We start from the raw sequence: 15,783 nt of genomic DNA on the forward strand, positions 1-15,783 counted from the left end.
CGAAGGTCTCTGCCGCCCCAATATGGAGTTCGGTGAGGTGATCTGTGTCGGTATAAAACGATTCAAGAAGCTTTCCACCGCCCAGCAACCACACCACACTCTCGAGGAAAATGCGCCCTCGCGACCAAACATCGGCCGCATGGGAAACTTGCATCTGGGAATGGTATTTCTCAGGTGCCCAATACCTAAGTATCTCTGGGAGCATCGGAAGCTTTGAGAACTCTGAGCCTGCAATGACGAGCTTTTCTGTTACACCACCACTACCTTCGGCGGCCCGGGTGTCTATATCAGGAAACCAAAAGATTGAGTCCGCAGTGATGCTGTCAAACCGGTGGCAAGTTCAAATGTTAAGCTCGTTGACCGTATAATCCGGCTGACTGAGCAGAAGTGATGCGGCATCAGCAAGTCCTTCGCATTGTTCCAGAATCCATTTCACAAGCCGTTCAGAGTTTGGGTTGGGATTCTGGTTCATCCAGAACATCGACACAGTTCCGCTAGGCCAGGGAAAAATCCAATCGACGCGCTCGTTTTCGAGGCTGTCGATACACGCCACAATTGGCACGAGGTGCTTGCTCGAGCTAGAAGCAGCAAGGGGTTTCCGACTTTGAAGTTCGTACGCAGTTTCCCTGTACTGCTTTCTACCCATACACATCCTTCCAAACGTGTTGTCCTATTTTTGAATGCGGGTCAGCATCGGCTCTTCAACGAAGCTTACAATAGTTCGGATTTGATCATACCTGTTTTCCAAAGCAGTGGTGGTCAGTAAGGATGAGGAACTTCCGCCTGTCAGCCAGAATACCATCACTCTTTGGGCTCCGTGGCAGCTTCAAGAATGGAAGGACTGCAGATTAGAGCGGCGAGGTCTCGCACTGTGTCATTGGATTCGTCTGGTTGATTTGACTGCAGCTGGCGAAAGACGGATTCCTTGTTCAAGACAACATTGGGCTGGCATGAATTTGTTGTTGATCTGTCTGACACACATGGTCATGGACAGAGAAACTTGGTCAAGCTACACGCACGCGGAACAAACTTAAGTAAAAATGCTGTCATTCATGCATGTAGGTAGTCATTATTACTTCTCCTACCCTGATGTCCCTTCCAAAAGGAAGACGAAGCAAACCTGTGAATGACTCAACTACCTCTATCTCCCCTTGTCATAGCCTCCATATCCCGACCCTGCTGGAATCATGATACCTGTTAATGGCTGCACTTTAGCCGCCTCTTCAACCTTCCCCCGGAGTCGAGCCTCTTCAAGCACGGCCAACTTCCTCTCCGCATCCAACGTCCTCTTTCCCGCATCCAACGCTCTCATCTCCATATCCCTGTACTTGCCCTCCAGCCATTCCGTCGACTCGGTCTTCTCATTCCGAACCTCCGCCACAAGGGCTCGGCGTTCCATCTCATTGACCTTTGCCTGCCATTCGTTGGCGTTGTCAATCAACGAACTGGTCTCCTCTCTGACGTGCTGGTGTAAGTTCTCTTACCTGTTGGCGTCAGACACCAGCGTGCGGTATGCATTGCAAGATTCTGTTAGTCCTGAGATTTGATGATTGTGTGTGTGTCTGGGAATCTTCTCTATTTCGGCATGAGCGCAGGTGAGGTCCTGAAGGGCTGAAACCTGGCTTCTGAGTCACGAGGATAGTCTGGTCTTTGTCCATGTCGTTGATCGAGTTTGAAGTCTGGGCGACCTGAGAGGCAGCGGTCTTGGCTGGGTTGTTGTTGGATTCCATCTTCCACAGCCTCTTGAGGGGATGAGATAGAGAGAAATGGGCGATCGGTTGTTGGTGCGTTAATGAGAGGCCAATCAAGGAAGACCGAAGAGGAGGTTTATAACCACTCGAGATGGATGTTTTTCTCCTGGTGAGTCACCTTTGCATTACCAGGACTGCGTCAATCCCTTGCTCATTCGTACCACGCAGCCCGTTTGAGCATGCTGGATCAAAACAGAGGGATTGAATTGGGTTCAGCGACACCACTCTTGGCAGCTGGTTCTAGGCAATGTGTGGACTTTTGTCACTGCCACGGATATTTAGGGTCAGGGTTGATGCCAGTGACCCATCGAGGACTGGATGTTACTTCCCTCTCACATTGTCCAACGAGACCATCGAAGCCGTCAACAGTTAGTATCTGGATGTCGCCCATGCAAGATATTGAAGAGATCGAAACAATGTATCTCCAATGACGAGGAGACAAGATTATGTATGAGCTGGACACATACACAACAGAAAGAAAACATAACTGTGAAAGGTAATACACCTAAACCACTACTAAAACTAAGCTGACTAGACTAACAGTACTCCCAATCGTTGGGAAAGCAATGACCTCAACCATCTTCAGGGAAGAGAATCTCAGCGCTTTCTAGGCAACAAAGGTGAATGATGAGTGTCTCCGGGCCAAAGCAAGGTGCCGAAGTCTGATGGGTTCCCGATGTACCTGGTATGGAATTGGCGCGGTGTCAAATGAGAGTAAGACGTTCACCGCAGTGAAGCTATCCTCAGTGAAAGGAAACATCGGTCTCCCAGTCGTAATGAGTCTTTTCCTGCTTGATGTGGTCGGCATGCTGAACGTTCATCGCGGCCATATTGTCGTTCATGTCGTCTCTGACCTTGGCCACCTCATCCTTGGCGGCGTCTCTCTCATTGATGGCCTGATCCCTCTGTGCCTGGACCTCATTGTAAAGCCTGGTGAACTTAGCAAAACCGCGGTCCAACTCCTCGTTGGTCTTGGAAGCCTGCGCAACGGCCGTATCCCTCTCCTTCTGCACTTCGGCGTACTTGCGGGTGAAGTTGGCTTTGCTGGTCTCAAGTCTTTTCCCCAAGCTGGCGACCTCAGCGAGGGCCGAATTCCTCTCCTTCTGTACTTCAGCGTACTTGCGGGTGAAGTTGGCTTTTCTGGTCTCAAGTTTCTTCTCCAAGCTGGCGACCTCGGCGAGGGCCGCATTCCTCTCCTTCTGTACTTCGGCGTACTTGCGGGTGAAGTTGGATTTGCTGGTCTCGAGCCTCTTCTCCAAGCTGGCGACCTCGGCGAGAGCCGCGTCTCTCTCCTTCTTCAGCTGGGCAATCTTCTGGTTGAGGATGCCGGTATTGGAGGTCTTGAGCGCCTCTCTGGCCTCATCTCTCTCCTTGCACACCTCGTCGTACCGCTTGATAGCACCGGCGCGTCCATTCTGGTACGCCTTCTCGCTCTGGGCGACCTTCTCGAGTGCGGCCTCCTTTTCCTTCTTCAAGGTGTCCCTCTCCTTCGCCACCTCGTTATACTTCCTGGTGAAGTTGGCACGTCCGGTCTGGAGAGCCTTGTCGCTCTCAGCGGCCGTCTGGAGCGCAGCGTCCTTCTCGCCTCTCACCTTGGCCAATTGACCCTTCAACCGAGCCACTTCACTCTTGCAGGTGGTCGAGGCGGTCTCTTTACCGACCTCGAAGGCCTCAAGCTTGGTTCTGAAGACCTCGAGCTCCTGTCAAGCCAACGATTAGTAACTTTGTGTGAATTGGGGAGAGAATTTCCGACGAGTCGTGTCAACGTACCATGTTCAAAAGCGCGCTGCGCCGGAGCTCCACATCAAGGCTAGCCTCCGCACTGGACAGTTGATGCTGAAGCCGTAAGATGTACTGGTTTCCGCGCTCAATCTCGTTAACAGCCACCGGAAGCCAGCCTTCGTGGGCCTGAGTGGTATCGGGCCAGGTGTTGAGGTCGTATTCGAGCTTGGTCTGACGTTCCTCGGCCTCTCTGAGCTCCAACCTGGCTTGGGCCATGGCCGCCTCATTACGAGCCCACTCCATTTCAGCGTTGGCAACCATATGCTTGGCGAGACCGTGAGGCATCGGGATTGCACGAAGAAATGCTTCCGGACGGAGACCTGTGGGATCTGGTAGAGGCGTTAGTGGTTGACATGAATGAAGAGAAGGAAGACTTACCTCGCGTGAGGAAGGGTTCGATGGTGGTCGACAAAGCCGGTCTGGGATTTTTGCGTTATGAAGGCTTGTTACTGGATGTTGTCGACGCGGCCGTCGGATCTGGGTAGGGATGGTGTCAACGCCTGTGGGGATGGAAATGAGTGATGTATGATGAATCGTACCTTTGGTTACGACCCGTAGCTTTGATAGGGAAGCGCGGAATGAATCTGAACGAGACCCCTGAAGTTCCTAGTAGCTGACTCTGCTCGCAACAACTGTTGATGGCGACAGTGATGGTTGTAGGTGATGTGAGGTGGGAGACTTGACTTGGGTGAGCAGGTGTTGGGAAGACTGTCAGACAAGCCGGGGATGTTGGTGGAGGGAGTAAAGAACTTTTTACGGGGAGAGAGGCTGCGGAGAGACTGCTTTATAATGGAGATAGAGTGGTTCAAGTGAATTGTGTCGTGCGGGGCCGGCGAGCGTCAAGTGAATATACAGGTGTGGGCCTAGGCGAGTATCATTGATGCTCTCAGGTCAACAGAGTCTGCAGGGCAAGCCCACCTTTTCAACAACAGCCACAGTGGTCAGCCCAATGCATGTGGTATTCTACAGAGCGACCCGCTGTTTGACATGACCGGTAACTGTGATGGATGCCATGGCCCATAGCATGCCGGAAGACCTCCACAAAATCGAAAAGTCAATCGATGGGTTGAGAATACGTGAGCACATGCATTCACGGGAGAACACTGGCAACCATTGCTGCTGGAGAAACGGTAGAATGAGGAAGTGACAACATAATCAATTACACACGAGCACAGGGGGAAAGCACCTGGCTGTGACCGCTGTTAATCCCACACTACCTAGACTTCGCTAAACTGATGACAGACCCCTGAATACATATCTACGAGCGCTAAAACCACGCAAGAGACCTTCAGGAACATGAAGGGCTCTCAGGGCTATCTTTGGCACAATGTTGATTTCTGAGCGCCTACCGAAATGTTGAGAAGGCGCTGTGACAGATGGGCCATCGATAGACCATGACGCTGAGGGCGTTGTGAGGACAATAACTCAGGATAATCCCCTTCGACAAGATCCCAGCCGACCCCGTTGAGGGTTGTCTTCTTGTTGTAAGCCGCTTCATTGACAGGATCAGTAATTTGACGATTCAAGGCCTCGACCTCCCCCTCCAAAGATTCCACCTCTTGGGCCCTCTCGTTGTAAGACTCCTCCATCTTCTTCATCTCACGATCGGACTTGGCCATTGCGGTTTCGAGGGCCTGTTTGCCGTTATCAATACCTAGCTTCACCTCGTCGAGCTGCTTGATGAAACTGGGATTGTCGTTATCCAGGATATGCTTGGCCTTGCCGTTGGGGAGAGAATGTGTTAGAGGCGGTACAGACATCTGGACGGTAAATACACTTTCCCCGCGGGCATTGGACAACTCCATAAGTAGCCAGGCCATTTTCCTAAACCGCTAGAACTAAGAGGAAAAGAACACCCAGGGTAGCGCAAAATCTCTGGGAAATAGAAGTCAAGTTAAAGGGCATGAAATATCATGAAATATCGAAGGTAGGTAGTCAAACACCGTCTCACATTATTTTACACAGGTATAAAGTTTAAATACGGATGATACTTTTCGAGAGTACAATTAGTAATACCCAGATCTCCCTCCATCACCGCCATTACTCCCTGCCCTCCAAGACATAACCTTCCCGTACTTCTTATCTCTGGTCACCTTACCGCCAACAACGACCTGCTGCAAGTCCGGGTTGAAGCAATTATCCGTAATATGAACGCCATCACAGAAAACCCACAAGGTCTTGTCTGACATCCGGCAAAAGAGTCCCTCCGCATCATTGGCGAAGTCGGGTCCCATAGAAGTAGGGCTCGAGCAGAGCTTCGCAGCCGAGTGTTTTCCGTTGTTCCCGTGATCCAACACCAGCATCTCACCCAGCTTCTGCGCCAAAGCGTGGGTTGTTCCGTGACCAGCCGCGTCAGTCCCGTTCCCTTTCCTCTCCCTCACCATCTGCTGTCTCCGTTGATGAATACTTGACCGTCCCGTAGCCCCCCTCTTCACCTTTTTCCCATTACTCAAAACCCAGTATGTGACCGCTCTCGGCTCATGTGAAGTGTACAACGTGAACGGAGGTCCAGCCTCACAGAAGTATCCCACATCCAATCCATCCTTCTCACCAGGCCTGCCGTCATCTCTCTGGACAAACTCGGGCCAGTGAACCTGGAAGCCTGTCTGGGGCTGGTCACCATTGGCATCAATCCAGAGACAATCCGGCTTGTAATCGCTGCCCTGGATGAAGACATTGCTGTAGTACCAACTGCCACCACACTCACGACCCCAGTCGCCCACCCAACCGTACTGATCCCCGTTGGGCCAGGTGATACTCGCGCTGGCGACGCAGATAGCGTTGTCGTTGGCGGTAAACAGGGCGTAGGTAGCCTGCTGGCCGTTGTCGTCTTTGTGGTCGACCTTGATCTCGCCGGTGGAGCCATCGCCGATGGAGCCTGGATCGGCAGCAATGCCGAGGAACTTGCCAGCTTCGTTGAACAGACGGACATCGGGAAGGTCGCCGCCGGCGTTGTTGAGGCCACCGGGGACGTCGAGGCCGACGGTGATCTTAACCTTTGAGCCGACGGGATCGGGCTGGGAGAACATGTCTTGACCGAAGGTGATGACATTGAGGAGGCCGGAGATGGCTGAGATGACCCGAAGAGCTCCTGCTGCGCCGGCCATGATGTTGCTTGTAGAACTGTTTGCAAAAGAAAGCAAAAAAAAAAAAAGAATGTAGATGAACTTAATGAGTGAAGAGAGAAGAATATGTGCGCGGCACACCTTTGAAAATAGAAAAAGAAAACGTGAAATATGGTAAAGGTTGATAGGAGAGATGTGCAACTTGATGATGTGATGATGTGATAATTGCCACAAGGACAAGAGCCTCACCCTTCTTCTTATACATCTCGGGCCCTGGCGGCGAGAGATAACGCTTGCTGCCAACGCCTTCCTTTCCGCATGGCGGTAGGCAGTCTCCCAGACAGCACAACACCACCGAAGCGAGCAAAACCCATGGCTCGACAATCCTCCCTTCATCGGCCTTCATGATGTTGGCCTGGATCATAGAATCCCCACACGATGAAAATAACCCTCGTCGGCTACCGACGCGTCACTACTGGATCCAACACCGCACAACGTCCTGGACTATTGCATTTGAAACCCCAGCATTACTCCAGCCGAGATATCCGCAATCCTTCCATTGTTTCGGCATATAATTCTTGTCGTTTGACAGCGTCGAGCACAGTGCCCCTCCTGCTCCCAACAGCATCCTGTATCTTATCATCAATTTCCTTATCTTGGATTCTTTTTACTTCACGGTTTAACTCAGCAGTTCGTAATCATGTCGCGCCAATATCTCCTCACCGTTCTCGCCGTGCTGGCCACGGCCTCTTCCATTAATGCTCAGATCCTGAGCTGTGCTGATGTCGAATGCCCCATCACGAAGGGGATAACCTCCGCTACTTGCACCGTGGTGGACAAGATCTTCAACGCCGTTGGTGTCGTCCCGTTGGAGTACATTGGCGACGACCTGAAAGGCCTCTCCTGGACCAAAGCTGTAGGTGCCGTCGATGCCAGCTCCGACCGAGAATACGACCAGTCATTCTACCTCGGTACTCCTCTTGGCGTCAGACTTCCTGCCTCGTGTGCTGTTTTCTTCAACAAAGTGAGCGACCGCGTCAGATTCGGCGATGACGACCCCAAGCGATCGAAAGGCACTTGCAATCAAGCCATGACAGATGGTTGCATTAACGCCTTGATAAAGCGCGCCTTGGAAGTTGACCTGTCAGGCAACGACACATGCGAGAAGCTGCAGACCGAGTTCCTGGGAAACTTGGACTCTGAGTGTGCTTCGTTCGCCACAGGCAATAATTGGGTCGATGTCACCGCGGTGGACCTGGTGGGTGATGGTTCCCCCCAGCCTATTGACAGCCACAAGAACGCCAGTTCCGATTGCTGGCCTACATCCCCAAAGAACAACGATCTCCGGCTCGTTCACTCTACCAATTCAACGGTTAGTCATGGGTTCATGTCGGCGTCACGGTGAGCTAACATCAATTAAATAGGGTGATTTCGGCGCGGAGACCATGGTCAAACACTTCTTCGGAGTTACACCCATTCTTACCGTGTTCTTCCCGGCCGGCGACAACGAGGCTTCCGTCTCCCAAGCAGAGGCACAGTTGACGTGTATTAAGGCGATCGATTTGACCACGACGTCCAATGCCACACAGACCCAGGCAGAGGGAACGAGTGACGCGATTCGGGGAAGTGGCGTATCGATGGTTTTGGTGGGGATTATGACGGTTGTGTTTGCCGCTATGCTTGCGTAGGCCGGGCTGGTGTAGTCAGAATCTTGGCTTCAACCGTTGCTATAGAATAGAGGCTTGACCAAGACATGTGTCAGTACCAAATAGAAACAAAGATTTTGGCACTCGCAGTGATCGCAGAAACTTACTTGGTCAAACTGGGACCTGCATCAAAGCAAGAGACTAATGGGAAGCGCGTTGAGAAGTCAGGCGGCGAGGTAGTTGTTTAACAAGGCTTCCGGAACATCAGCCGCAGAGTCCAGGATGTGTATTTTTGTCGCGTCATATCTCCTCGAGGTCGGCATCCCGCGGGCGGCTGCGGAAACATTGTCTTGGATCCTGCGCATCAGCGACTGTGGTTAGTGATACCCATCTTCGACCTTGGGAGCGGTTGCTTACCATCCATTGGGCATACTTTGATGTCGAGTAGCTTTCCGCCATGAGAACCCGGACTAGATGTGTTGAAGGCGCTGCCAAAAAAGGATAAGGTATGAATTTGTGCCGGAGGCTGACAGTATTGGCCAATTAAGTGCTTCGTAATAGATGTTTTTTCGTTGTGACGTCTGCCTGAGTGAGAAACCCGACTTCAACACGCAACATCAAGACCACAGAACACCAAATCGGGAATCACACTGCCGTTACCACAGATCTGAGAAACAAAACTGAATTTTTCCTAGCTACCTTATGTTCCCTGAGCCTTTCCCGAATATTGCATACTTGCCTCAGGGTGAGACGCTCGTTGGCCCCTCCTAAACTGGCCGCTAACACATCGATGCCATAGTCTTGTAGCCACACGCCACCATCCGCTTAGGCGAAATTATATAGCCATATTGGAGAGGTTGTAAGAAATCGAGCTCCTCCGACTGCAAGTACTGGTTCTAGAAAGGGTGAGGGGTGTGGGCGGCCTTTCGACCCCCAAATCGGCCACCTGAACGTGGGTAGAAAAGCCGACCCTCTTCTCGGCAACACCGTGAGTCAGACCCGACAATCTGTCGCGCAAGTCCGCGTCGACTCTGGCCAGATCGCGCTCTTTGCGGATCTCACAGAGCCTTTCCTCAGTAGTGGCCAGTTGGCTCTTGAAGAATTCGACATCCTTCTTGGCCATCCCGTAAGCCTCCTTGTACTCGGCCGCCTCGTACATGTAGGCCGTTTTGTCAGCAAGAGACTTGGCCGCCTCGTCATTGAGCCTCAGCGCCTCCCTGAGTCTGCCCTCCGTGGTATCAAGGCGACCCTGGACAGAGTGTAGCTGAGTCTGTGAGGCATTGTATTTTGACTGGAGCTTGATTCTCTCATGGTTCCAGGCTTCCTGAGACATCCTGAGTGAACCGCGGGCCTCGTTGCTCGATCAGAGTATTCTTCAACTCTATCTCCGTGGACGAGAGGACTTGGCATGTTTCGTTCAAGTCCTCCTCCAAGCGATTGTATCCGGACGACAGATTGCGATAGTTGACTGACATCTCATCGCGGGCCCTCTCAGCCTCGTGGAGCCTGGCCTCGGCAATTGAATAGGCACGGCGGATGTTCTCAAGCTCGTCCAGCGCCGCCATATGATGAGCGGTGACCTCACGAAGACCGGCCTCGGCTGTTTCAGCTCGATGGGTGACAAGGTTGAGTTTGTAGTTGAGGTCGCCGATCTGTCCGCCCTGCTTCCTGATCATCTCCATGGCACTGGGGAACTCGGCCTTCTTCTGACCTAGATCTTGCCTGGCGTCAATCAAAGCCCTCACGAGTCTGGCATACTCGTTGTCACCACCCAGTTAGGCACCTGGCATAGAGGAACGGTTGTAAGCCATCGTAGGTTGTTCCTATGTACAAAACAGGTGCGCTCAAGCGTCTCAGACCGCTTACAGGATAGCGGGATGACCTAAAAGACTCCAATGTCATTAGGCGTATGCACCCGACTGGATTGGCGCGCTGTTTAAGCCTGTGGATGTTCTTTTCTCCGAGGTACGTGATGCAAGAGATGGGCTGGACGGTGTGTAGAAGTGGATTGAGAAAGGTGGTAAATATGGTGAAGTGAAAAATAGAGAAGGACAGGGCAGTGAGGAGAATGGTAAAAAAGGATTGGGAGAGTGAATTTCTGCGCAGGAAGACAATATATAGTTTTACTCGGACGCACAGGCCAGCCTTCAGAGCCCCAAACAAACCGGGACCATCCGATATCAGGAGCAGATTGATATCTACAGAAAGTTTTATATCTTTGATTGGGCCCTGGAAGGTTCTACAGGTCCTATTCACTCAAGACTCTTGATATCGTGCCTATCTCCCGTGCCCGTGACTTGAGATAAGGATCCCGCCCAGCCTTTTCTTTGTCCATTACCCACTTCCTGAGGTGAATGCATATCAGATTAACCTATTGCTCCCGGGTCACTCCTGCAAGGAGTCAACGCTTACGGAGTGAAGAGAGGTCTCAGGATTAGTGGATAAGTCCCCGCCAGACTCCAATTTCCTGAGTGACAACAAAGCCCCAATCGCCCAACACCTCTCCCATCAATCACATCACAGCACTGTCAAAGTTTTCGCCAGGTTGACCGTCTCACCATCATCATTCCAACTATTACCACCGCTACGATGTCACGCACGACCAAACCATCCTACAGCGAGCTCGAGGGTGCTCTGATTCAAGAGCGCCAGGCCAGGACTCGGGCCGAGCAGAGGCTCCACGACCTTACCCGAGATCACCGGTTCAACAATCGGGTATACTCGGCAAACCGCCTGGTTCTTGAACTGCAAGACGCTCAGCGTGACAGGGAGCTCTATAAGGAGAAACTTCAGACGGCGGAGAACGCGGCTCGGGAGTGGCAGAGCAGAGCCACTGAGCTCGAAAAGCTCGACGCAGAGGTTTCGCACAGATGCAGGATGGAGAAGGCTTTGTTCCAGTCCTCGCTCAATTCTGCCAGGAAAATCATTGACGATCTGCAACACTCACTTGCTGCCGCAGAAGGCCGCTACAAGATTACACAGGAAGGGCTGAGGGAGGAGCGGGATGCTACCCGGCGTCGACTTCTACAGGTTGCCGCTGACCATGATGATCATGCTGCCAAGCTCAAGGAGATTGAGTACCACCCGTCAGCGAGCAGCGCCATGATGCTTGAGGGTTCCAGAGGGACGCTCTCTTTATCGAGCACTCGGGGAGGGGAGGAAAGGGATGCGACCAAGCCAACACTCAGGCACAAGAAGAAGTTTACACATGGGGTTCAATATGGTGGCTCACAGTGAAAGAGGTCGACAAGGACAAGAACCAACTGCGGTGCGACCTACTGTCAACCGTCAACATCACCAACATCCGAATTCATGCTCAGCACCAGGTAGGCCTGGGTACTTATATTGGGTAGACGTCAGTATATGATACCATTCAGCCCCTGGCCTGCTCTTTTGCTTTTGTGTCGCGATCTTCTGCTATGAAAGTTCTGCCCAACCACCATCAGTCATATGACCAGACTTGAGATTTCCATCATGTTTGTCTGCTGTAGAACTTGGCGAGAATAACATCAGTCAAAGATGGCGAGCTGTACTGACTCACAGTTCATACTGTTTGAGCCAAGCTACTACCCATGTGTTTCAGGACTACCTATATGCAACAGCCAAGGAACCTGGAAGGGAACTGTTCCACCTTGCCGTACGGCAACTAAATATACTAACAGCTTCAAGTTTTCGTCTGCTGGTGTATTAACTACATCAATTCCAGGTTGGCAACATGGCATGTCCCGGGCATGATATTGTGAACTGCAAATAGGGGTGAGATAAAGTAATGACCAGCCACCATGGTGCGAAACACGAAGGCTCAGTATTCACGCCGGTTGAACCTTTCGGAGTTGTCCACAGTGGCGCGGTTTTGGCCTTCGATCAATAGAGAAACCCCCGTGGTACCTGCAGTACCATATCACGATATCAGTAACTTGAAGGCACCAGGGCTTCCTTATCTGGACCCCCTCCTTCGCGGCCTTATCTGGGAGTGGAAGTGAATTGTTGCTCCCGATAAGGGGATCCGGATCCCACTGTCCTGCCCTGCCAGCAAGTATCTCTTGCAGCGTGGTCTGCAGCCCGCTGATCCCTCAGTCTTGACACGAACACGAACAACTGGCCAATCTTCTTACCTTCTTCCCCATCGGCCGGTTGACCACCCGCCTCATATTTTCCCTCCCATACACCTCTTGACACCAGTCACCGCGAACAAGATACTTCAGAACGGCACGACCAAGATGTCCGGTCACGACGTTTCGCCCCACAACAGCGCGCTCTCACCCACGGACAAGGCTCACTACCAACAACTAGTGAACAAATCTCGAGGACAAGCTGAAGGCCAGCACGGCTGAGTGGGACAGGGTGAGGGCTCGAAAGAGAAGTCTCACAGCTGAAACAGGAGCTCGGGGCGCTCAGATATGATCTCATGGAAAAAGATGAGCCCACTCGAGAGGTGCTCTTCACCGGACAACGCGATCGCTTCAGCATTCCCAGCACTCAGTGCCAAGTGCAGGCTAGCTCTGCTGGGTCGATATGGGAACTCATTCTCGAGGATGGCAAAGAGTTCATCGCTGATACTTGGGTCTATTTCTTCAACAGCCCTTTCAAGCTGGCTTGGGTCATGATTATCTGTGGGGCACCAGACAAAGGGCCCAGGCTTTCACCAGACCCACACCGGTTTGCTTTTAAGGCTAGATTTCTTTACTGTTTACTTTTAAACCAACAAGCAATTACTGTATCACCAATTTGTTTACCATTTCTGGCCATCTTGGCCTCACTTTCGCAGCCAGTCACTTGCCTAGGTCACCAGCCCAACATTATCTGGTGGGTCGTCATGTTGATTGGTTACCGTAGCTGGCTCTGTGCTGGCTGTTTATGGGATTTGGTGTATGCCAGGATCAACAAGCTCGGCCACGAGAAGTGAGCGAGGTTTCTACAGCAAAGACTAATACGTTAGGGAGGTGAAAGGAGAGTGCTTTGGGTAGTTATGGTAGTTACTGGTAAGGGTTCTCACGTCACCCCTCGTACCAACTATATCAGTCTAGTGTGGAAAGGTCCTCCTCAGTTGTCCAATACCTAGCAATTGAAGTTATGACTGTGCCAAAAAAAAATCGTTAAAGCTATGCTTATCAATACCTCCATTCATGTGCTTTTGCTACTATTAATCTATTCTTCTGTGGTCATCTGTTCTCAACGTCGGTTTGAGAGCTCTGGAGGTCGCTGACATGTCAGTGTTGGTATATAGGTACGAAGCTGCACCAGATGCACATAACAGCAGACCGCATGGCGATGGTCGAGTTGAGGGGCTTTTTACTTGAAATCATTACAAATCAATCTACTGGCTATCTTGGAGAGGGATACGAGAGGCATTGGGAGTAGATATTTCCTGTCCTGCCTGTCTTGAAAATCTTATCTGCCTTCGTCCTCTCCATCCTACCTGCACCTACAGCTTGCAATAGGACCTCATATTTTCCACTGCAACTTTCACTTTCACACATCATACCTGCAACCCTCATTCAGCTTGCGGTCGAGGCTTCTCTCTGCTCGATAGACGCGAGTGACACTGTGAGTTCCCACCTGGGCGTCTCCCAGTCATCACTAAGCGCTACAAGGGTCACAACTCTCCGGGGCAGCCGTATTTTGCTCCCGATCTCTCTCCCGGGCCCAGCACAGCTCTTGTCGACCTCCGTCCCCAGACACACAACATACCAGTCTTCGGCACAAACAACGCGAGCTAAACCTTCTCGATTCAATCTTCTTAGTAGAGCAAGATGTCCCAAACTCGCGTCCCTGGAGCTCCGGTTGGCTCAATGAGCAATCACGCTGAGGTCGATCTACTCAAGCACCGCATTCGGGAGTGGGAGGAAAAGAAGGACCAGCACAAGGAGAAACTTCATCGCATAAAGAGGAATGCCGAAGAGTGGGAGAATCGAGCCAAGGCCTGTCTCACGCATGATGGGTGACCGCCTCACCCAGGTCTTCGCCAACAAGATCTCCTGGACGCCTTCGACGTCGCTGCGAAGAAACACGCTGCTTAGCACAAGGAGAAGCACCATGAGCTTCAGCGCCTTCGTCAGCAGCTTGCCAGTTCAGATCATGATCGTGCCAACGCCAACAAGACGACGGATTGCCAGATCCAGGCCCTGAAAACACAGTTAGTCAATGAGCAACAAGCCCGCGCCAAGACTGAAGCCTCGATGCAGGCCCAGTTGAAGAGTTTGCGCGACGAACTCAACAAGGAGAAGCAGGCCCACGAGGTGACCCAGAAGGCTGTCAAGTACTGGGAGTCTCCGAGCCAAGGAACTTGAGACCTTGAAGGCCAAGCTGGCGGAGGCCAAGAAAGACTACGACAGCAAGCTTGCGGAGGCGAAGAATAGGCTCGACAAGAAGCTTGTGGAGATCAACAAGGAATCCGATACCAAGCTCAAGACCGCCCAGGCCAATTGGAACCTAGAGAGAACTGCCTTGAAGGCCAATGTCGTGGAAGCTGAACACAAGGCGCTCGAGGCCAAGATCTCACTGGATACCCTCGCTTCCGACAACCACAATCTCGAATTCAGCCTCAATGTCTTGGGAGAATTGGAATGTGAGAGTCAGTAACACGTGGTTGAGCTTCACAGGCGATACCAGGAGGCCCATGAAGCTCATCAAGAAGCCCAAGCCGAGATTCGAAACTACCAGAAGCTACTTGAAGAAGCCCTAGCTGTCCGCAACGAGGCGCTTGAGCAGTTGGAAGCCTCGAACGCTGGGTCCTACGCCAACCACGACGTTTAGTCCCCTCATTTCGAGGAGGTTTTGACGGACCCGGTTTGGGAGCGCATTGCTAAAGATGGCATTCGGCTTATCAGCCGATGCCTGGGCCTATTTCTGTGAAAAGCCCTTCAGAGCTATCTGGGTGCTCATGATTTGGTGGGCTGTCTTGCTGCTGGATTAATCCGTCGTTCCCCAATGTGATCCAAGAATTGGACTTGAGGTTCTCAACATGAAGACACTCTCATCATCCGGAGGAGTTACCAGTTTGCTTACAATGCGCAGCCCTCGTCTTTAAGGCGGTGGACAAGCTGGTGGCAACTGGGTCGGTGGTGGGTTTGTGAACGCCGCTGATGAAGCTGGAGATGTTGTTGCTAGCAAATTAGTCTCAGCATATATCATCACGCCAAAGGAGCAGTGATGCGACAATGCGAAGATTTTTTTGGATTTTTGATTTTTTACATGTATCGTGATATGGTTATACACGACTTGGAGTTTGCGCGGTTTGGTCGATGGTTTGGTAGATGACTCGGTCTTCTTTTATACACCCTAGGCACCGACCCCAATTGATTTTGTTGGAGTTTCAAGCATGTGTCGCCTGTTGTCCCGAAAGTTGTATAATCAGCATCAGCGATACATGAACAGTGATCGAGCTCGACAACAGTGATGTGATGTCTGGATAAGATTTGGGGGCCTTGTGGCGGCATGCGTTCTGATAGGCGGGTTTTTCTGCACCCAAAATAGCTCAGGGGATGCCGTCAGCGCCTTGGCATCTTATCAAGCATTCTTGGCATGCGAGCTTATTTG

General features: G+C 51.7%; 6 protein-coding genes across 6 annotated transcripts; 2 read left to right on the plus strand and 4 right to left on the minus strand.

Moving 5' to 3' along the window:
• Positions 1-1,030: 1,030 nt before the first annotated feature.
• On the minus strand, positions 1,031-1,730 carry QC764_405750 (uncharacterized protein; the record flags this gene model as incomplete). The annotated part of the gene is made up of 3 exons (XM_062946867.1): positions 1,031-1,312; positions 1,373-1,465; positions 1,635-1,730. 3 exons carry the CDS (start codon positions 1,728-1,730, stop codon positions 1,142-1,144), a joined length of 360 nt encoding a protein of 119 aa, XP_062800859.1. The 3' UTR covers positions 1,031-1,141.
• A 406-nt stretch (positions 1,731-2,136) lies between these two features.
• QC764_405760 (uncharacterized protein) lies at positions 2,137-4,642 on the minus strand. The gene is made up of 4 exons (XM_062946868.1): positions 4,073-4,642; positions 3,912-4,010; positions 3,522-3,862; positions 2,137-3,451 (listed from the first exon to the last, which is right to left on the minus strand). The coding sequence occupies exons 3-4, from the start codon at positions 3,816-3,818 to the stop codon at positions 2,495-2,497; spliced, it is 1,254 nt and encodes a 417-aa protein (XP_062800860.1). The 5' UTR covers positions 3,819-3,862; positions 3,912-4,010; positions 4,073-4,642; the 3' UTR covers positions 2,137-2,494.
• A 204-nt stretch (positions 4,643-4,846) lies between these two features.
• Positions 4,847-5,293, minus strand: QC764_405765 (uncharacterized protein; the record flags this gene model as incomplete). The annotated part of the gene is made up of 1 exon (XM_062946869.1): positions 4,847-5,293. One exon carries the CDS (start codon positions 5,291-5,293, stop codon positions 4,847-4,849), a length of 447 nt encoding a protein of 148 aa, XP_062800861.1.
• A 208-nt stretch (positions 5,294-5,501) lies between these two features.
• Positions 5,502-6,640, minus strand: QC764_405770 (uncharacterized protein; the record flags this gene model as incomplete). The annotated part of the gene is made up of 3 exons (XM_062946870.1): positions 5,502-5,777; positions 5,946-6,346; positions 6,584-6,640. 3 exons carry the CDS (start codon positions 6,638-6,640, stop codon positions 5,540-5,542), a joined length of 696 nt encoding a protein of 231 aa, XP_062800862.1. The 3' UTR covers positions 5,502-5,539.
• A 509-nt stretch (positions 6,641-7,149) lies between these two features.
• QC764_405780 (uncharacterized protein) lies at positions 7,150-8,343 on the plus strand. The gene is made up of 2 exons (XM_062946871.1): positions 7,150-7,970; positions 8,023-8,343. Exons 1-2 carry the CDS (start codon positions 7,299-7,301, stop codon positions 8,284-8,286), a joined length of 936 nt encoding a protein of 311 aa, XP_062800863.1. The 5' UTR covers positions 7,150-7,298; the 3' UTR covers positions 8,287-8,343.
• Positions 8,344-10,833: 2,490 nt separating this feature from the next.
• QC764_405785 (uncharacterized protein) lies at positions 10,834-11,481 on the plus strand (the record flags this gene model as incomplete). Its single annotated transcript, XM_062946872.1, has 1 exon — positions 10,834-11,481. The coding sequence occupies one exon, from the start codon at positions 10,834-10,836 to the stop codon at positions 11,479-11,481; it is 648 nt and encodes a 215-aa protein (XP_062800864.1).
• Positions 11,482-15,783: the final 4,302 nt, after the last annotated feature.

The sequence above is a fragment of the Podospora pseudoanserina genome, chromosome 4 (genome assembly GCF_035222485.1).
Source record: "Podospora pseudoanserina strain CBS 124.78 chromosome 4, whole genome shotgun sequence".
Lineage (NCBI taxonomy): Eukaryota > Fungi > Ascomycota > Sordariomycetes > Sordariales > Podosporaceae > Podospora > Podospora pseudoanserina.